Source organism: Elgaria multicarinata, chromosome 11 (genome assembly GCF_023053635.1).
Source record: "Elgaria multicarinata webbii isolate HBS135686 ecotype San Diego chromosome 11, rElgMul1.1.pri, whole genome shotgun sequence".
NCBI classification, from domain to species: Eukaryota; Metazoa; Chordata; class Lepidosauria; order Squamata; family Anguidae; genus Elgaria; species Elgaria multicarinata.
The window spans coordinates 23,416,453-23,438,929 of record NC_086181.1 but is presented as its reverse complement, the minus strand read 5'-3'; the positions used below and the strand labels follow the sequence as shown (position 1 = coordinate 23,438,929).

General features: G+C 43.8%; 1 protein-coding gene across 1 annotated transcript; it reads right to left on the bottom strand.

The window, feature by feature from the left end:
- Window positions 1-267: 267 nt before the first annotated feature.
- LOC134405490 (butyrophilin-like protein 9) lies at window positions 268-20,155 on the bottom strand. The gene is made up of 9 exons (XM_063136733.1): window positions 20,122-20,155; window positions 16,521-16,868; window positions 12,808-13,077; window positions 11,598-11,699; window positions 10,006-10,050; window positions 9,872-9,898; window positions 5,280-5,306; window positions 2,668-2,694; window positions 268-836 (listed from the first exon to the last, which is right to left on the bottom strand). The coding sequence occupies exons 1-9, from the start codon at window positions 20,153-20,155 to the stop codon at window positions 268-270; spliced, it is 1,449 nt and encodes a 482-aa protein (XP_062992803.1).
- Between the last annotated feature and the right edge of the window lie 2,322 nt (window positions 20,156-22,477).

The following is a 22,477-nucleotide window of genomic DNA, read 5'->3' as shown; positions in this document are numbered from 1 at the left end:
GATTGTATTCATAGAAATCCAATCTAATTTGTTTCTGTTGCGGATTGCTCTGACATCCCAGAGTGGACACAAACAGGGCTGCACTGTGAGAGAGTCAAAAAGGTGTGAGAGAATGAGACATATCTAGAGAGATTCAGGAGGATGAGGAAGTGGGCTCCTTAAAGATACCCCCCGGTGATTTATCATACTCAGGAGGCTAAGGATTTTGTTCTTCTTTCCAGTCTATCACCTTGTCATTCTTGTTCATGTGTTGACCTTTGCTTTCAGCTATTTCGGAATGGCCTCTAGTTGTTCAGGGAAATCCCAGCCTTTGTCTTGGCAGATGGTGAGGGGCGTCTCACTGTCACCCCCATCAGAACAACCAGGGCTGAAGAATGGATACAGCTTCCCAGATGTATTGACAGGAATGCTCACAATAGCTTTCGTGCCTTTGACATCATAGAATGAAACATAACTGTCAATCCTGTCCAGATAAATCCCAACCACTCGAAGCTGTAAGCTATTTCCTTGGAGTGCACAATCAGCCTCCTTGGGGCGATATATCCCATCTAATTTTCTCAGAGACCAGTGTTGATCTTCTTTGGGTGCATCAAGCTTTCCTGCTTTCAGTTGGTTCCTTGTGCCTTCTGTCAGCACCCCAAGTTCCCAGTTTGGCTTATCCTCTACCTTCACCTCCCAGTACTGGCTGCCATTCTCAAACCCCTCTGTTCCCACTATGATCAGTGCATTAGGCATGACAGCTGGTCCTGGAGATGGACATTGATGATGGACGCTGCTGCAGTCTGAAGACACTGAAAGTTCACTGTGTTTACAATTTGGATCCAACTGGATGTGAACTGGGGAGACAAACCAAAACTGATAAGCAAATGGTGTACTAGTTCCAACACGATAGCGAATTAGAGGGAAATTACTCCAGAATTAGACAGGGAGTGAAGAACTCAGGTAATCTCTGATTAGTGATTCAAATGCCACATGTTTGCTATTGTGTACTCTATGGAAAGTAATTACTCTTCCCCAAGCAATCTCCAGGAGATTTAAACTGTTTGGCTTTTCAGGCAAATTTCTTGTAACTTTGCTTATAACTGGCTATTTTGCCTTAAAAATTATCTTGTCTTACGTTCAAAAACCTCTGGTTGGTGTAATGATTTATATGGGTAGGAATACACATAGACATCTTAAGGTTACTTGTTGTTATTAAGTGTATGCAGTTGGGTGCCTTCTGGCTCTTTGAGCATGGGTGTGTATCTGTGCCTATGTCTCGCTCGGGGTTGGGTGTGCCACCAGTCTTAGGTGGAATTGTACTCCCCCAAAATTGTCTGGTTAATTGTTTGTTTGTGCTTCACCCAGAACTTCTGTTGGAAGTTTTAAGCTGCATCTTCTTTCATCTTAGGCTCATTAGCCAACTATGAATCTTGGCTACTCATGCCTTATTCATCTCCAGATTAGATTGTTGTAACTCATTCTGCGTGAGACTGCCCTTGAAAAGTGCTCAGAAACTGCAACTGGTGCAGAATGTTGCGGTCGGTCTGCTGAGCTGAATGAAGCATTCAGATGATACCTATTTTGTTTGATTCGCACTGGTTGCTGACTTGTTTCTGGGCTCAATTCAAGGTCCTGATTTTGACTTTTAAAGCCTTAAGTAGCTTGGGGTCTAGGTACTTTAAGGGCTGCCTTCTTCCATATATTACTTCCTAAGTGCTTCGTTGAACATCTGCAACCATACTTCAAGTTCTGTGGCCAAATGGGGAATATGGGAGCAGCTTTGAGGTGCAGGGCCTTATCTGTAGCAGTACCCAGCTTGTAGAATGCCCTATCAAGTGAGAACTAACATACCTCAACACTCTATGCTTTTAGATGGCCAGTTAAAGCATGACTATGTAAGAAGGCATTTGGCTGCTGCTACTCTTCCTATGATTGCTGAATTATAAATTGGTGCTATTTATAACAATGCAATGTTAACAAAGATTGCTATGTTAAAAATGTAAACTGCCCAGAGAGCTTTGGCTATGGGGTGTTATATAAAATAAATAAATAAATAAATAAATAAATAAATAAATACATGTTTTAAAGTACAATAAAAATACATTGACTGCTTTAATCTTTGCTTCAATAAGCATAAGTGATGTAAATGCTGAGGATTCTCACAGCAGTTATAATAGGGTGACCAACTGTCAGGATTTCCCCGGATTTGTCCTGGTTTTTGTTCTTTCCATGGTGTCAGGGGGGATTTTCTATAATTTTCAATAATGTCCTGGAATGACACACCTTCCCCTTTAAGGCTGCCATTAGCATGGCAGGAGGGAATGACATGCTTTCTTGAGGCACATCATTCCCCCTCCCCCCAGCTCCAATTGAGGTCTTAAAGGGGAAAGTGGGTCATTTGTGGACATTACAGAAAAGGCCCCAATTGGAGTGGATGGTGGTGGTGCAGAATAAAATCCTTTCTCTTCCTCCACTCCAATTGGGTTCTTTAAGGTGGCAGGGGAATAACATACTTTCTGCAGGACTCAGAAAGCTGCTTCCCCACACACACACACTAGGTGTCCTCTTTTTTGGTTTCCCAAATATGGTCACCCTAAGTTATAACATGTAGCATTGCTTTTGGAGCAATGAGTTCACTGGTTATGTTAGCCCAGGGCTCATCTGTCCTCTGAGAGTTTTACTCACCTAGGTAGCTTCGAGCCTTCCTAAACTCTGCAAAGCAAGAGAAAGAAAGTTTGTCAAAATAATTTTGAGTGGACTCCCAAGTTCAGACACAATCTTCCTAAGAATATAACAGTGTTTTGTAGATGTCAGTCCACCTCCTGCCATCTTCTTCAATGGGCAGGAGAGGACAAACTATGTTTCTTTTCCCTTGGGATGTCTCATTCCAGAATGAGTCACAAGGGGAAAGCAATGACAAGACTTTGGAAAAAGAAAGGATTACAGGGCAGAAGTATTGCAGGCGTTTATCATGATAGTTCTACCAGCCACAACCCAAGGAGGGTAAAAAATGTAGGCTGTTCTGTTGATCCATATCAATGGAAAGCTTTGGCTATTGGGTGGTATAGAAATGCAATAAATAAATTAGTTCTAGCAGTTTTCATCTCCAACAAGAACAGAACTTTTGTAAAGTTCATGGATTTTAATTGCTCATTCAAGACCAGGCCACCCCTAAATAGTTTATTATAAAATAAAGTACTATAAATTAAAGAACAGGGAACAAGATGTTGTTACTGGAAAAATTCATTTCCCTGACCCAGGCTACATGGGATTGCAGCTAAGCTCAGAAGGACAAAAAATCCCTAGTGAAGGTGACTGATGATGTCAGCATAATAATAATAATAAAAGTGCCTGCACTGTGCCCCTGCGAGCCGTGTCTCCAGTGGATGGGACTTGGAAGGAATTTTTGCCTTCTGTATCACAAGATTAATTCCATTTTAAATAAGTTGATCTGGACTATCAGTAGTTCCTTTGTGGACATTTCATTTTATAACTTTTGTCAGAATTATGTAGGTGTGATAGGCATTGGGCTGGATCCATTGGAATGGGCCCCCTGCTCCCTCATGGTGAGGATTCCTGTAAGGGATCTCGGGGATACGGCACCATAACCCAACCAGCATGGGGGCTGTGAGCTGGCTATGTCTGGGATGCTACAAAGGGGTTCACATTAGTGGCCCACACCATGGTGTGCCCTAGCCCTGCCACCCACCACCAGCACCCCTGGTTTGCAGGCCAGGAAGGGGAAACGGTCAGCAGGTGGGCGGGCTGATTATAGGATCCATGGCTTATGCCGCCACCAAGCCTACTGAAGTGAGTCAATAACATTGTGGCCAATTCATTATCTCAGCTACGTCTATGTGTCTAATTTATTCTCTTCTCTTTGCCACCTGGACTCAGTTAAGTGCTGCCACACAAGTGCAGAACTTTCCATGAACTAAAAGATATGTTACCGAACAGCATGTTTCCTCAGAAATTCTACTGAATTCAATAGAACTTGCTTTAGGAAAACATTATTGCCTTGCTTAAGGGATTATGCGTAATATTATATGCTGAAAGCAACAAAAACAAGCCAACCCTTGCTTGTGTTTTAAAGAGCAGCATTACTCATGATTTACACATAAATGGGGCAAAGTCACAGCAATGAAAGGAAGGAACACAAAATGTTGCAAGATATTGCCTCGAATACTGTGCTTTCTCCAGTATTCAAGGCAATAAGCCTGTGTTCACCAGTTGCTGGGGAACATGGGTGGGAGGGTGCTGTTGCACCATGTCCTGCTTGTTCATCCCTGGCTGATGGCTGGCTTGCCACTGTGTGAACAGAGTGCTGGACTAGATGGACCCTTAGTCTGATCCAGCATGGCACTTCTTATATTCTTATGCTCTTATACATGCAGTATTTGTACAGCCAGTGTTCTAAAATGTAATTGCAGAAATCCACCATGTAGAAATCAGAAAGCAGGTGGAATATAATGCAGAGCAAAGCCAACCAATGGAAGAATTATGGAATGGAAGAAGGGGGAACTCTGTCCATCTCTATGAAGAAGGAAGCATAGAAACTGATACACACATATGTCGTCTTACCTAGTTCAGATTGTGCTCTGTCTAAAATAGAAAGAGATGACGTCATTTTCCCCTTTCATCTTTAAAAATATTTCCCTTGACAGATGCAAACCATATGAATGCCAGTTAGCTTGTTCTGTATGGAAGGCAGCAGACTAAATATCCCCCCCCCAAATTGATGGTTATGCTGGAGATTAATTTCCCTATGGGTAGCTGTGTTAGTCTGTTAATGCAAAATGATTGCCTGTCTTCTGGCACTTTAATAACACATTTTGTTCTGACTTTATACTGCTAGTTTTACCCTACCCTGTGCCTGTTTGGTGCATTCTCTTCCCCTCCTTATTGTTTTATTATGATTTTATTAGAATGTAAGCCTATGCGGCAGGGTCTTGCTATTTACTGTTTTACTCTGTACAGCACCATGTACATTGATGGTGCTATATAAATAAATTAATAATAATAATAATAATAATAATAATAATAATAATAATAATAATAATAATAATGTATTATGGCTTAAGCCTTTGTGGACCAAACTCCACTTCATCAGGTGCATTCACCATGTGGTTGCTGGAAATAATTTCATGGTGAGCAATGTTTTGAGTAGGAGCCCCTAAATTTGCTCAGATTAAGTCTGAATTTAGGATTCATAAACAATCCCCACTTCTGTGTTTTATCAAGAACACCTGCAGTTGTCTCTGTCCATCACCTCTTTAACAGAAGATACAGGAGCTTACCAAGCATCCTCCGCAGGTCCTGGGTTTCTATAAGGAGCAAAAAAGAATGCCAGTCAGTTATGGGTCAGTAAGAAGAAACCAATCCTCATTCAGTCAATCCCTGGAGTCGTCTGCATATGACAACTGCAGCAACATTTGAACATTAGGGACCAAGACTAGGAGCGTCATCAGACTGGGGAAAATTGTGTTTCTTTACCATCGCTTTCCTGCTGCTTCTGTCCCATGATACTTTCTTCACATGGGGAAAGAAAGAAGAAGTAAGCAATGACCACATGGCCCATTCAGTGGGTGTGTTTATTGCGTTGCTTTTCCTGCACACAGTAAGAAATGGTGGCACATTTCCCTTTAAAAAAAAGAATCAGTTTTACCTGGGTCTTATTTGTTGCAGAAAGAGGGAAGGAGGAGTGGGAGATGTGCAGGAGGCTGATGGCTTGTCTCATGATGCTCTACATCTCTTTACATACTGTGACATCCCAGGCCTCTGTTACATATCGTTTCTGGATAGAACTGCAGCACCACAGAGGAAGCTGGTGTTTAGAGCGTGGTGTCTTCCTTGCCATGTTTACAATTTAGAGCTAAATGGAGGGTAAAATGATCACTGCTTTTTCTCTTAAAGATTTTATCTCTCTCCTCCCCCCCCTGTTTTTTGTTTTGTTTTTCAAGATATCATCACTTTATATCATCACTATCAGGTTTCATGGTTTGGAAGCTCAGTGAAGACCGAAAGTCACTTATCACCAAGTATGTAATGGAGAGGAGGTTAAGCAAATTTTCACACTAGTATGGTCCTGTCTAGAAATATTCCACCTAGGTGCTAGGTTAGTGTCTTAGCTGGAACCTCATAATTCCATTCTGTCACCTAACAACTACACTGACCTGCTTCGGAAAACATGACAACCCACCATGGCTGATCCACTATGGTGGATTGCCATTTTGTGCAAGCCTGGAGTGGATTCTGCAGGGTGGCTTATTTTTCCATGAACTTATGACTTGTTTTAGGGTTGTTGATATCCATGATGGCTTGTCATGGTGTCTGAACCTGGCAGGGTGACTTCATCATGGCTGGTTGGGAATGGCAACAGCTCTGTCCAGCAAGAACAGAGAAAACTCCTTCCACTCCTCATGATTTTGCTAGTGTTCCTTCCTCATTCTTTCTCAGTGTCCTCCCTCCCATGTTCCTAAAAATAGTATGTTCACAACTTTTTAAATAATTAATTTTAGTCCTGTGCTAGAGCGCAGGAGTGAATGACAGTTGCTAGGAAATCTGCACATTTTTCACCTCTGCCTTGGAATTTGAACATTTTTTCCGTTCTGCTTTAGTGCTTTGCCTGACATTTCTATATGTTTAGCAATCCCATTCACTGCTCTGTAACCACTATGTATTTGAGACAGCTAGCAAGGAGGAAAGCAAAAAGCTGGAAAGGGTGTGTGCGAAAGCAGCTGGAGAGAAAGTGCTTTGCCAATGGGTGTTTCCCCTTCATTTTAACCTCCACCTCCACTTCCTCCTCCTCCTCCTCCTCTTCTTCTTCTTCTTCTTCTTCTTCTTCTTCTTCTTCTTCTTCTTCTTCTTCTTCTTCTTCTTCTTCATCATCATCATCATCATCATCTGATGCAGGGGCTGGGGAAGCTGAAAATGGCTGGGAGCTGAAGAGAGTGCACTTCAGTGTAACTTGAAGCAGCCTTTAAAAAGCAGGTGTTCGGTAGCAAGGCAAGCACCAAAATGGGGGATGAAATTGACAAGGACATTGACAAGAGAGGGACATCAGTATACTGGGCTAAATATTGGAGAGGCGGTCCTTTGCTAGACCTACCGCATATTCCAGGATGGAGGAAGGGTGATCTCGTGTTGTGAATAATGTGAGATCCGGACCTCGTTTACGCGTCAGGCACGACGAGCTCAAGAAGAGAGCCATTGCACCTGCCATTTTTTAAAAAGGGCTGGCTGTGCATGAGAGGACGAGCGGCACCCCTGCTCCCCCCCCAGCCCCAATGGGTTCAGCGCTCCTGGCTCCACAGAAAAGCTGCAGAAACAGGCCACACTCTCATGGTCTCTGGCTCAGCCCAAGACCATGGGAAAAAGCAGGGCCAAAGGGTAGGCCTATATCCTGGGGCCAGGGAGGGTTGATCCCTGCCTGAGCCCAGGATCTCCTGTGTGTCATCTGGACGCACAAGGACAATCCCAGGTATCACCCCAGGATATAGGCTAGTCTAGCAAAGGTCTTGCACAAGAACAAAATTCCCTGGTTTTTTTTATTTTTTTTATGGTGTTTGCAAACACATTGCCACTTTCATTCTTCTTTTTAAAGGTGTTCACAACCAAGGGAAGTGGCGAAGTGGAGAATTATGCTTGACTAAATATTGGAGGAGAGTTATGCTTGGCTAAATATCAAAGAGGTGCTCTTGTGCAGGAGCGCAAGTCATATATATTTTAAAAAGCTGGTGAATATGTTTCTGGGCTTCGAAAATGATTTCATTTTTGTGAATTGATGCAGGGGCAAGGGTAGCTGAAAGTGGCTGGCAGTTGAAGAGAGTGCAGTGTAACTTGAAGTAGCCTTTAAAAAGCAGGTGTTTGGTAGCAAGGCAAGCACCAAAATGGGGGAAGAAATTGACAAGAACATTGACAAGAGAGGGACATCAGTATACTGGGCTAAATATCAGAGAGGTGGTCTTGCACTCTTGCACAAGAGCACAATTCCCCGATTTTTTTCTACGTTGTTTGCTAACACATTGCCACATTCATTCAGGCCCTTAATTCCATTTGTTTTAACTGTTTTAACTGCTTTTATTGCTTTTACATTATATATTGTTTTAACTTGGATCATGGTTTAATTTGTTTTTAACTGTGTATATTTATTGTTTTATACGGTATGTTTTTATCTGTACGCCACTCTAAGATCTTAATCATAGAATCATAGAATCATAGAATAGCAGAGTTGGAAGGGGCCTACAAGGCCATCGAGTCCAACCCCCTGCTCAATGCAGGAATCCACCCTAAAGCATCCCTGACAGATGGTTGTCCAGCTGCCTCTTGAATGCCTCTAGTGTGGGAGAGCCCACAACCTCCCTAGGTAGCTGATTCCACCGTTGCACTGCTCTAACAGTCAGGAAGTTTTTCCTGATGTCAAGCCGGAATCTGGCTTCCTTTAACTTGAGGCCATTATTCCGTGTCCTGCACTCTGGGAGGATCGAGAAGAGATCCTGGCCCTCCTCTGTGTGACAACCTTTTAAGTATTTGAAGAGTGCTATCATGTCTCCCCTCAATCTTCTCTTCTCCAGGCTAAACATGCCCAGTTCTTTCAGTCTCTCTGGATGATATAGGGCTGGATATAAATGTTTTAAATAAATAAATAAATAAAATCTGATGCGGGGGGGGGGATTTTACTAAGGAGCCAACAACACCACTGGGATACAAGCCTGAGCCAGAGGGTAGATTAAGGGGGAATGAGGAGGGAAACAAGCCACAGCAAGCCCAAACATCTGTCAGGTTAGCAACAAACAACTTACTCATGGTGGCTTGTTCTCAGGGTGGCATAGCATGACATGTGAAGCCACCCACCAAGTCAGAAAGTTGGAATACCTCTCTCCATTCAACAGGCAGCAAATAAGTAACTCCAATCTGCAGAAATTCACCAAGCCAGTTGAGAAAAGATGGCTATGAAAGTTCAGTGGTTCCACTTGGGCTGGATTTGGGGGGCAAAGCCCAGAGTAGCAAGTGCAGAAGCAAACTCCATTTTAATCCTGAAGTCATGGTGGTGTTATGAGTTGAATAAGGTCAAATGCAAAGCAGCACATGCTTAGAATATTTTTAAAATAATAATAAAAACCCATGGTTGCCAAACAGGTGTGTGTGTGTGTGTGTGCGTGTGTGCATGTAGTTTTACCATACCAGGAATGAAGACACAGTTTTAAAGCGATTGGTGGGGGTAGGGAGACAAATGTTAGTTATGTGCTTCAAAGCTGAAGTCATACACATGACGGTCTAAAGCTCCATCCCCATGAGGCCAAGATGTAAAATTATCTAGCTCCACCCCTGATGAAGGCATCTGGTGCCTTTAAAGCACATCTCAGTCTTTGCTTTACTTTCCCAGCTTGCCTTTGCCCCAGCAATGCAGATTTGGGGTTATCCCATTCTTTTTCCTTTCGAATGGAAACCCTGAAATATAGTCCACTGCTCTTCATGTGGAACTAGGGTGACCATATGAAAAGGAGGACAGTGCTTCTGTATCTTTAACAGTTGCATAGAAAAGGGAATTTCAACAGGGGTCATTTGTATATATGGAGAACCTGGTGAAAGTTCCTCTTCATCACAACAGTTAAAGCTGCAGGAGCTATACTAGAGTGACCAGATTTAAAAGAGGGCAGGGCACCTGCACCTTTAACTGGTGTGATGAATAGGAAATTTCACCAGATTCTCCATATATACGAATGACACCTGCTGAAATTCCCGTTTCAATACCACTGTTAAAGATACAGGAGCCTTGTCCTCCTTTTCATATGGTCACCCTATGTGGAACTTTGGAAGTGAAAATTGTGTCAGACCGTGAGTTTTATGGGGTTGATGGCAACCACTAACTGGGATTGGAAAGACATACCTGATTCAATGACCCTTGCCTGGCATTCTGAAAAGAGAAGCAAGAATAGAATTAATAAAAAATATACTATGAAGCAGCAGCATTCAGCATATCCAGGGACTTCCTCCCTCTGCACTATCCTGGCCAGAACTTACCTTGAAGCATTTTTTCCTCCTCTTCAAGATGTTTCTTCTTGGACTCTACAAGGGGTAAAAGATATTTCCAATGTGTAAGAGAAGAAATGAGTGGTCGAAACATGGATTATAATGAAGGCACTTGGAAGGCTACAGCACAATAAAATTGAAGGAAGTCCCCTTCTCACTTTACTGCCTCTCGGTGCTCACCAACATCCATTACTCATACCTGGCCCCTTCCAACGGCACTGACTCTGCCAGTTAGGACCTATTTAACAACCCACATTTTACCTGCCGTTGGTCCACACTGAGATAACATGGTGTCATGGCAGTGCAGATTAGGCAACCCCCTCACTCCCATGGCCAATTTGTTCCAAAGAGGGAAAATTCCAATTTGACCCAACAGGCAACCAGCTAAGCCTACGCTGTGGCTCCAGTGAGGGTTGTGAGGCTGTTAGGCGTTTGCACACTGACTATAATGTTTGTTTGGATCCTGACTCAGAAATCCAGAAAACAGGCCAATTTAGCTTGGTCTAATTCAGAGGCTGCCTACCTTGACCCAGGTCTGAATCCAAATTTGTATTTGGAAATCCAAATCTTCATGCCACCCAATCAGTCCAGCAATATATTAGTTCAACGTCCTTCCCCCAAAGCATTGAGCTCAGAGAGCCTATGTAAAGGGCCAGGATCAGAGGAGGGCCAGGATCTCTTCTTGATCCTCCCAGAGTGCAGGACACGGATTAACGGGCTCAAGTTAAAGGAAGCCAGATTCCAGCTGGACATCAGGAAAAACTTCCTGACTGTTAGAGCAGTACGACAATGGAATCAATTACCTAGGGAGGTTGTGGGCTCTCCCACACTAGAGGCCTTCAAGAGGCAGCTGGACAACCATCTGTCAGGGATGCTTTAGGGTGGATTCCTTCATTGAGCAGGGGGGTGGACTCGATGGCCTTGTAGGCCCCTTCCAACTCTGCTATTCTATGATTCTATGATTCTATGAAATCATTCACTGTGATTAGTAGATAGAGCTGCCATTCACAAAACTACACCCCTCTCCCCTCCCTCCTTATACGGAAAGCTTGGGGGGGAAATGTTTCAATTTTCAGAGGGTCATTGTTTGTGTCTGTATCTTCATCTGAATCTTGGATTTGGTCTTTTTGGAGGAACTCTGCTTTGATTCAGACTTCTCCTGAATCTGTCTGAATCAGTCTGATTTAGTTCAGGATTCGGATGAATCCAGTGCACAAATGCACATCCCGTGTATGTGGGCTGTCTATCCATGCTGAAACTTCATCCGAGAGGCAGGTGCTTGTTGTTTATTCAAAGCCCATAAGTCCATCCCATAAGTCGTCTGGCACAGGACAGGATGGCTCAACTATTGAGCCCACCTCCTATGACCAGCCCTGTGGAGGACAGTGCGAAAGATGCACCCTTTCCCACTCCCCTCTTCTCCTTATGGCTGGGAAGAGCACGGCAACTGAACATTTCAGCATATAGTAAATTTGGATGAACTGTATGGTAAGCTTTACACATCTTAGGCAGTTTTTAAAAGGAGGGTATAAAGACAAACTCCTGTGTTTTCAACCTATGCAATTAGCTGGGCCTTACAGTACCTTTAAATTTGCCATATGCTACTACTGCAACACCTAGAAATGCCAGGATAAACAAGATCCAGAATGCAGGGAGCCAGGGAGAAGTATATGGGAAAACATTTCCTGTAAAAAAGAAAAAAGCGAGAGATGAGAGGAATGAGTTGAAGCTGAGATGGATACAAACCTCATGCAGTTATGTCCTTGCCATTATAACGTTTTCCAGACTTTTCCTGTGGATTTTGTATCAAAACTGGCCTTTTTATAAAATTGACCCCATCTCATAGGATTTCTCACAATACCTCCACCAAAACCCTCCCCAGAAGTATTGGACAGTCAGAGGAATATTCCATATGATCTGTCCCTGGCAGGATCTACACTACTGCTTTAAAGCACTATAAAGTTCTTTATAACAGTTTTGACAACTGTTGGGGCACAGGACACACTCCAGATACTGTTTTCAAAACTGTTATAAAGCACTTTAAAGCAGTAGTGTAGATCCATCATTTCACTATTTTATATGTTACAAGAGCAATTCGTCCAAGCGGGATTTAGCCAAGGAGAAGAGGAAACCACATTGCTCAGGGAATACATTAATCAGGCCATGACAAACAACTTTTTTTTTGTCTTCTTGCTATTGAAATTCCTGCCTAAATTAGATTTTGATGAACTCTCTTGCAATGTTGTTTCGAGTTTCATATTTGTATGGTACGAAACATATTTGTACCACAGACTCTGGTACTGATCAACTGCAGGACTACTAGGTTGACCATATGAAAAGGAGGACAGGGCTCCTGTATCCTTAACATTTTTAACAGCCCTGTATCTCTAACATCTTTAACAGTTATATAGAAAAGGGAATTTCAGCAGGTGTCATTTGTATGCATGCAGCACCTGGTGAATTTTCCCCTCCATCCCAACAGTTAAAGCTGCAGGAGCCCTGCCCTCTTTTGTAACTAGTCAAGAGGGCAGGGCTCCTGCAGCTTTAACTGTTGTGATGAAGAAGGAATTTCATCAGGTGCTGCATTCACACAAATGACACCGGCTGAAATTCCCTTTTCTAGGCAACTGTTAAAGGTTGCCCTGTTCTCCTTTCCATACGATCAGCCTAGGGAAGGCTGATTGAGAGTGTGCTGTGTAAAGAAGTACATTTGGCCACAGCAGCGAAAACTGAGTATCCATGAACATTTCTGGTTCAGTCATGAGTAAACAGCTCATATTACACTCAACTCACGTGAAAGGAAGAAGGTGAAGTTCTGCTTCATCTGTAAACGGCTTTCATGGACCAAGCAGGTTATTTCTCCTGTATCTCTCAGGATGGTGATATCGCTTGAAACACTGAAAAGCTGCTCATGATCCTGCTTTGATTCACACTGATGGTAGTTCTGCCAGTTTTTTGCTAACCAATGAAGTTCAGGTTTGGGGAACCATCCAGCAGATCTGCAAGCCACTTTGATCCCATCACCTTCTGGACCCAAAATCTCAATGGACACATTGCCCACAGCTGAAACAATGAAGACAAGTGTGGTTATTCAACAACCAAGCTTGTATTTGATTGTAAAGCAAAGCTTCCATCAATAAGAGAGTGGTGTCTGGTGTGCGAGAGAGATTTAAAGAATTGTGAAATTGCTGTAATCACTTTGACTGATTTCAGATTTCAAGGGGTAGGCTAGGAATTAAAGTATTTAATGTGTGCAGCCTGTTAGTTGGTTATAGACATTGAGGCTAGCCATAGACTCAGTTCTCATAAACAGCTGACAAAGTAGTAAATGGTGTCTGGATTCTCTCATTTCAGAATGTACAATCTCTCTCTCTCTCTCTCTCTCTCATTGCTGCACTTTGAAATTTAGATGTCAGGGAGAAAGATTCCAGTTTAGCTTAATACTTTTCTTTCTTTCTTTTTAAAGTACAAGGATTTTATTTATCTATTTATTTATTTTGGTATGGAGGAGCATTTATTCATGAGAGACTCCCACATGCAATCTGATGTGGTGCAATCCAGAAACAAGTTTTCCTCTTCATCTGCTGTTTATGACGATGAAGATATATTACATGGACACTGCAGTTATAGGTGATGAGTGAATATAGCATTCCACCATGTTAAGGCCATAATTGGGTCAATTATGGTCATTCTGCCATCCTTCCCTTAATATTTCACCAATCCTCTTGAAAATCCCAGGATATGTTTTATTATGGTTTTAATTTTTGTGAACAGCCCAGACAGCTTTGGCTATTGGGCAGTATAAAAATGTAATAAATAAATAAATAAAATGTAAAACCAGCATTTCTTTCTGGCAGGTCTCATTTTCAGAAAGATTGGTGAAACATTTTCCATTTTATGTCTGGGCCCTCTCCTTCCCCACAATGCTGTGGAGGCCAGGGAGGGAGAGAGAAACGATCTGCCTTGCTTGGAGGGAGGCCCTTCCCTGGCCTCCAAGGAAAAAGCAAACCTGGCTGGCTCAGGTAGGAGTTTGATAGAGGGATAGACTTTGTTGTGTGTCTGTGAGTGTGAAGAGGGAGGGGTGTGTGTATGTTTTAAGTGCTGGTGCATCCTTCTTAATTCAAAGTAAAGAATGCATGGCAAACTTTCCTTTGGGATGGCAGCTCCTCACCCAAGCCTCTTAAAGTTTAAGCTTTATGGAAATAAATATTGAGAGAGACTACAAATGATTTTCATCAAGACCACATGGAGGAGGAGGAGGTTAACCCTGGCCTATCTGCCATGCGTGGTCCTGATTAAAATAATTCCTAGTCTCTCTCAATATTTCTTTCCATAAAGTTTAAACTTCTTCAGGCAGTGTGTGTTTCTTTAAAAGGTGCTGAACTAAATTTTAAGCTTTCTTTTATAGATTTGTGTGTGTGTGTGTGTGTGTGTGTGTGTGTGTGTGTGTGTGTATTTTGAATTTAAACACAGATATAGGTCTCTTTAAAAAATCTCTTGTGTGAAGGAAGTTGAATGGTTTTGGTGTAAAGGAAGGTGAATGGTTTTGTTGCTATAAGATGCATGGCTGTACATTTTAAAATATTTTCCTTTCTCTGTGTACCTGCTTCTTATAAGCTAAATCTGCTGCTTTATGTTTGTATGAAAGGAAAACATTTTCTAAAATGTACATCCATGAATCTTAAACCTAAAGAATTAGTTCACACCAGAGAAATGGTTAAGGGACCTAGTTTTTGCTACAACCTGGCACCCTCCAGTTGCTGTAGACTTAGATTCACAGAATCATAGAATTCAATGCCCCTGAGTAGTTGCAGTAGTCCAGGGCATGTAGTCCTCTTCATCCTCCTCTTCATTTTATCCTCACAACAGCCCTGTGAGGTAGTGTAGGCTGAGGGAAAACAGGGAGGGGTATAAGGGAAGCAGCGGAGGCCAAGAGCAAGGGCAGGATGTGGTTGGTGTGTGTGTGAGGGCTGGGGGGAGGGGAGAAAGGAATTTTCCTGGGTTGGGTTATGACTTATTAAAGCCCTATATGGCTCAGGTCCAGGTTATCTGAAAGATCGTATTCTCCCTTATGAGCCTGTCTGTGCTTTGAGATCTTCTGGGGAAGCCCTCCTTTCAGTCCCACCATCTTCACAGGCGTGCCTGGTGGGAACATGGGAGAGGGCCTTCTCGGTGGCTGCTCCAGTGCTCTGGAACTTTCTTCCTGGGGAAGCTAGACTGGCTCCCTCCTTGATGTGCTTTCGGAAGCAGGCAAAAACTTCTTTGTTCCGGCAGGCCTTTGGGAAATAATCAGGGCCTCCGTCTATGTTAAGGACTTGTAAAATTGTCGTGTATTTTAAATGTTTAATGTTTTAATATTGTAATATATTTAATTTTTTAAAATGTTTGTATCTTTCTTTTCAAAGGTTTTAAAATGTATATGTTTTAAATTTTGTAAGGCCGCCTTGAGGCCCAGTATTAGGCAAAAGGCGGAATAATAATAATAATAATAATAATAATAATAATAATAATAATAATATCTTTCATTTATTTTAGTAGCATGATCCAGATGTAAGGAAATGGCTACATTGGATCTTCATCGCTTGGAACTTGCTTGCTCCATTCCACTGGTCCAATGGATGCTCAGAAAGTAGGAGGGATGTAGAGATCCAGACCATGGCCATATTTTATTTATTTATTTTATTATTGCATTTCTAGCCCACCTTTTTTCCTCCAAGAAACCCAAGGTGGCATACATAACCCTCCTCTGCATTTTATTCTCACAACAACAACCCTGTGAGGTAGGTTCGGCTGAGAGTCTGTGACTGGCCCAAAGTCACCCAGTGGGTTTCCATGGCTGAGCAGGGACTCCCAACTCCCAGTCCAACACTTTAGCCACTACACTACACATATCCACTGAGGTGAAGCAAATCAAAAACAATGCAGATTGAGTTGAATCTGCTTTAGTTTCAACAGGCTGAACACACATAGAAATACCCCTGGAGAACTTAAGAAAGATGCCCTTACATCCCGATGCAGCAGAGCCCTTTCCAGTGCTTTCCTAGTTTTTATATTGTCTCCATGCACCAGCCTATAGAGGTGCATTGGCAGTAGCTGGAGTGACGAGAAGAGGTAGAGGAATGGACATCAACAGGCTGTTCGAAGACATTTTACTGCCAGAAGCAAAGCAGCAAAAGCTCCCCTGCCCCGACACCTGAGTTATTTTGGCACCTGGGGCAGAAATTACTCCTCATGCCTGGCAGTAAAAATACAATTTACAACAAATTAAACAATTAGCACCTGGTGCTCTTTCACTACATTCCAAATCTGCTGCTTGTGGTGATTATCTTACTCGGTCTAATGGTAGGGACAGTGTCCCATTTTTACTTTCAATTTCAAGCCCAAACACTAAAGCTGAAGCCCAAATTTTAAAAACAAACTTGACTTTTTCCATTGCACCCTCCCCTGCGTTAGAGACTCGCACATCACTACATCAGAATATATCCCCGGGCTAATTGTTTTCTGACCTGCAACATGAAGGATTGTTTGGGTGTCGGCAGTCCAATCGATGGACTTCACAATGCAACTGTAGGTTCCTTCATCACTGACTTGAACCTTCTTTAGCATCAAGGACACGTTTCCAGATGCCATTCCATTCTTTGTCAACACGGCCCTGTCACGGTAGCCTTGCCCAAATATTTCCTGGTCAGTGAGAGCTTTGAACTGGTAGATGTTATTCACATGATTGTCGCCAATTTTTTTCCAATGCACTTCCGTATTTTGGGGTTGTTTTCCAAGAGAGATGTGACATGGCAAGACCACATTTTCACCGATTTTACCAATGCCAGATGGAGATGAACTTAGTTCATAATTTTCTAGAAAATTAAATTATGTATTAGTTTTTAATTTAAAGTCAAAGCAGGGTGATATAAAAACAGCAATTAGATATCTGAGCATGAAACTCATCCTTCAGAAGGTCTGGGAGTGGCTATTTTGATTTCCTGGAGAAATGACTCCACTTGATTCTTGAAGCATAGCTGGCCCTGTCATTAAGCAGTGTGAGGCAAGTTTCTCAGGTGGCAGGTGCTGTGAGGTAGTGGTGGCAGCCTTGCAGCTGTTCCTCGTGTACTTTCTAACTATGTAAGGCTCCTTAAACTAGCCTGTTGTTTGAGGTGTGATGGAAGATTGCTTGAGCGGGTGGTTGCGGGACAACTCCAGGCACTCTTGAAAGAAACAGATTATCTAGATCCATTTCAATCGGGTTTCAGGCCTGGTTTTGGAACGGAAACTGCCTTGGTCGCCCTGTGGGATGACCTCTGTCGGGAGAGAGACAGGGGGAGTGTGACCCTGTTGGTTCTCCTGGACCTCTCAGCAGCCTTCGATACTATCGACCATGGTATCCTTCTGGATAGGTTGTCTGAGCTGGGAGTTGGAGGTACTGCGTTGCAGTGGTTCCGCTCCTACTTGGATGGCCGATTCCAGAAGGTGGTGCTGGGGGATTATTGCTCTGTGCCGTGGCATCTAAGCCACGGGGTTCCACAGGGCTCTATCTTATCCCCTATGCTGTTTAACATATACATGAAGCTGCTGGGGGAGGTTATCTGGAGATGTGGACTGAGGTGTCATCAATATGCGGATGATACCCAGCTCTACCTTTCCTCTTCATCAAACCCAGGTGAGGCAGTGGCTGTTCTGAACCAGTGCCTGGGCACGGTAATGGATTGGATGAGGGCTAACAAACTGAGACCCAATCCAGACAAGATGGAGGTATTGTTAGCGGGTGGTTTATCTGTCCGGCGAGGTGATGTTTGCCCTGTCGTGGAAGGGGTTGCACTCTCCCTAAAGGATCGGGTGCATAGTTTGCGGGGTGCTCTTGGATCCAGAACTGTCACTTGAGGCACAGGTGAACTCAGTGGTAAAGAGCACCTTTTATCAGCTTAGGCTGATATACCAACTGCGCCCTTATCTGGACGGAGATACCCTAGCCACAGTTATCCATGCTAACTGGATTACTGCAATGCGTTATAAGTGGGGCTGCCTTTGAAAACGGTCTGGAAACTTCAACTGGTACAAATCAGGGCAGCACAGTTACTAACAGGGACTGGCTGACGAGACCACATCACGCCAGTCCTTTTCCAGCTTCATTGGCTGCCAGACCAGGTCCAGGCTTGATTCAAAGTGCTGGTATTAACATTCAAAGCCCTAAATGGCTTGGGGCCAGGCTATCTGAAGGAACGCCACCTCCCATATGTACCTGCCCGGACCCTAAGGTCATCCGCAGGGGTCCTTCTCTGTGAGCCCCTACCAATCCAGTCAGCTCCTGTATGTGTACTGGGGAGGAGGGCACCATCTTGTCATTCGCCTCAGGAAGCAAAATGGCCCTGGCATAAAGGTCAGTAGTGAGGATGAGGTGCCTCTCAAATGTAGGGTGACCATATGAAAAGGAGGACAGGGCTTCTGTATCTTTAACAGTTGTATTGAAAAGGAATTTTTAGCAGATGTCATTTGTATATATGGGGAACCTGGTGAAATTTCTTCTTCATCACAACAGTTAAAGCTGCAGGTGCCCTGCCCTCTTTTAAATCTGGTCACTCTAGTATAGCTCCTGCACCTTTAACTGTTGTGATGAAGAGGGAATCTCACCAGGTTCTCCATATATACAAATGACCCCTGCTGAAATTCCCCTTTCTATGCAACCGTTAAAGATACAGGAGCCCTGTCCTCCTTTTCATATGGTCACCCTAAGTGGCTCAAATGGCTACAGTTAACTTTTACACTTCCAGTGTTCTTCACATGGCTCAGGCCGTTGCTAGACCAGGCGTTAGCGCGGTGTGATGCCTGGTTTCCCTCCTGTGTATCCAGATGACGCACCGGGGAATCCGGGGTCAGGCCGCGCTGAAACCTGCCTTAAGCCACCATAAGCGAATTTGCTTATGGCCCGGTTTTTCTGCAGCCCTGGCCTGAGGCCGGGGCTGCGGAACATCTAGCAGGGTCCATGCTAGGGTGACCATATTTGGGAAACCAAAAAAGAGGACACCTAGTGTGTGTGTGGGGAAGCAGCTTTCTGAGTCCTGCAGAAAGTACGTTATTCCCCCGCCACCTTAAAGAACCCAATTGGAGTGGAGGAAGAGAAAGGATTTCATTCTGCACCACCACCATCCACTCCAATTGGGGCCTTTTCTGTAATGTCTACGAATGACCCACTTTCCCCTTTAAGACCTCAATTGGAGCTGGGGGGAGGGGGAATGATGTGCCTCAAGAAAGTATGTCATTCCCTCCTGCCATGCTAATGGCAGCCTTAAAGGGGAAGGTGTGTCATTCCAGGACATTATTGAAAATTATAGAAAATCCCCCCTGACACCATGGAAAGAACAAAAACCAGGACAAATCCGGGGAAATCCTGACAGTTGGTCACCCTAGTTCATGCCTTTTTGTGGCTGCTCACTTACTTGCGAGTAGCTGGGAGAAGCCACGGACTGGGCACAGCGCTCATAGGAGCGCTGTGCCCATCGGGCCGGGGGGGATCCCGGAGGGGGGAGATAGGGGCCGCGGGTGAAGGCTGGACCCAGCAGGAGAGGGGGGGGAGGAGAGCAGGCATCAGGGATGGCAAGGGGGGAAGAACAGCGGGCATCGGGCCTGGCAAGCAGGGGGGGAGAAGATCGGGGACGGGGACAGGCCTGGCTGATGGGGGGAGGACGGGCGAGCAGGCAGGGGGGGAATCTGGGGCAGGAGGAGTGGGGGGGGCTTTATTTATTTTTTTAAAAAATCACCTACCTTTCGGCGGTGCGCTCCTGTGCACATGGCCCTTTAAGGTTTAAAAAAATGGCGGACGCGACGGGGCTTCCCCTTGCCCTGTCGCGTCTTACATCTAGAAGACGGTGACGGCACGCTCTAGCTGTAGCACGCCGTCGCCCCTCCTCCCTGCTGGATTATCTGGCAGGTCTAGCAAGGCCCTCAGTGTTTCCACCAGAAGGCCTTCAGATACTTGTTGCTTTGGTTGCAAATGCCATTACTATTGTTAAAGGAATAGCTTTGGAGATGGCTGCAATGCCTGGCTATCAACTTGACCTTTATCATCTGGTCTTGGAACTTTTCTTTTCTTCCCTTCCTTTGAAGTAACCACTCTACCTTTCCTCAGAGCACTATCAAAGTTCACTCTCATTGTGAATGAAAGTTAGATGTGGTGATACAAAAGCATTGCTTGGCTTTTCTTTGGGGCCTGAATGGTTCCTGATTTCTCTAGTGAGTCTCTTTCAATATGTGCAACTGGGACACAATCCCCAGGCAGACACCTGTTCCATGATTCTGGCAACCCTACAGTAGAACTTCCCCTTCATCAGTTCTGGGATGGGAAAGAGCCTCATATAATTGCTGGAACTCTTCTACTTGGAATCAATGGAAGCCCCATGCACATATGGAGTTCTGGCCCACAGCCTGCATTTAAGCATGAGGACATAGCAACTTCCTGGGTTGCTCTATTTTACCTGATGAAGTGATGGGTGCAAAGATTACAACGCAGAAGGAAACAACAATGAAACATTTGTTAAGATCCATGGTCCCTCATATTTCTTCAAACAGTTCCGATCTGAAATACAAGCAAAAATACCAACAATACTATGAGGAAATAATTTGTGTTTTGAAATAATTTGCGTTTTGAAACCCCAACATATGGAAGAAGCATCCAGCTCTTTCTCAAGGTCAATTGAAATGTATGTGTATCATTCACAACTTGCACGTATTTCCCCCCCTTGGAAACTGGCATATTTTAACACCCCTATTGAAATCAATGGAACATAAAATACTTTACTTTTTCTATATTATGCCCTTATCTTTTATGAAAGGATTAATGAAGAAAAATTGAGCGGCCTTTGGTGCGAAGGAGCCCCACCCTAACATACTTTGACCAACATAATGGAATTTGCACTCTTCATCTAAACAGCTACCCTACAAATTTTATGAAGAAAAGAAAAGTGTGAGATAGTGATTCTCAGGAACAACTGAGGCCTTAGCTAGACCTAAGGATTATCCCAGGCAAATGGAGGGGTCGTCCCTGCCTGTTCCCGGGATCCCCTGTGTGTCATTTGGATGCACAGGGATGATCCCAGGACAATCCCGGGATATAGGCCTGGTCTAGCCATGGCCTGAGAGTGATACAGTTTGACCAGTGCTAGAATGTAATCCTCACTAATGTGCAAATCCACATTCAAATAATGGTGGAAGATCAGTGCATAGATCATATTCTTTGTTGAGCTGCACTAAATTATGCAACTCACTTTCCTTTTTAAAACATGATACAAACACCCATTTTAAAGCTAATAATATTAAATATTGTAAGGAAGCGTCTACCTTGTTCTGTGGTTTAGAAGTAACCATTCTGGTGTAGAAAACACTCAGCCCCCGACTACTGGAAAGAATACTGGATTTCATGTCTGTTTCATTGCAATTTGAAGTTGTGAAGGAGAAAGCAAATTACACAAACTCCTGAACTTTGACCAGGAAAAATGAAAGCAATAAAGACAAGTTAAACATTGATCAAACAGGGCAATGTTAATGGAAGGTTCCTTATCTTTCATACTAAAGCTTCCAGATGATCCTAAGGTGGCATGGGATGTCATGGGAACAGAAGGAGGAGAAAAGAAGGGAGTGGCAGTTGGGAGTGGTTAGAAGAGGAAGAAGGGAGAGAGAAGGAGGAAAAAAAGAGGAGGAAGCAAAAGGAAAGGAGGAAGGTTTTTGAGCGCTTTGGGGAAGATAAGAGAAGGTGACAGTGGACAGAATGTCTGTAAAGAGCAGATGGTGAACAGCATTTCAGGCATTAAGAAGTTTACCGAGGCAATGCGCAGGGTCCTGCAGGAATGGTTGAACAGCTATTGAGATAATTCAGGGACTCACAGAGTGTTAATTGTTAATAATAAATCCTTAAGTTTTGTATAACAATCCTTTGGAGGGGCTTCCTCTAGAACCCTGTCTTTTTAAAGTTGCTGCCACATTATCAGCTTCAGCATGGGCAATCTCACCCATCAATACCACCCCCTAAGCCAGGGGTGCACTACCTTTTTGCTCCTGAAAGACACATCCAGAGTCAGATGTATGGCTGGGGGCCACATGTGTGAGCACCCACCCACACATGCACTCACTATTTCCTGATACACATACACCCCCAACAGACACAGACACATTAGCTTCCGGGCGAAGTTATTATCTTTAAAGCCGTACATGGTTTGGGTCAAGGTTACCTGTGGGATCACCTTCTTCCGTACAATCCGCCCCTCACACTCAGGTCCTCTGGGAAGAATTTACTACAGTCAGTCAAAACTAGGCGGACAACTGTTACTCAGACGACCTTCTTTTCTGCCGCTCCCAGACCGTGGAATGGCCTGCCAGAAGAGATTCGTCAACTTAATAGTCTTTTCAAATTCAAGAAGGACATAAAGACTAATCTCTTCCGGCAGGCCTACCCAGTAAAATTTTAAGATATTTGACTGTT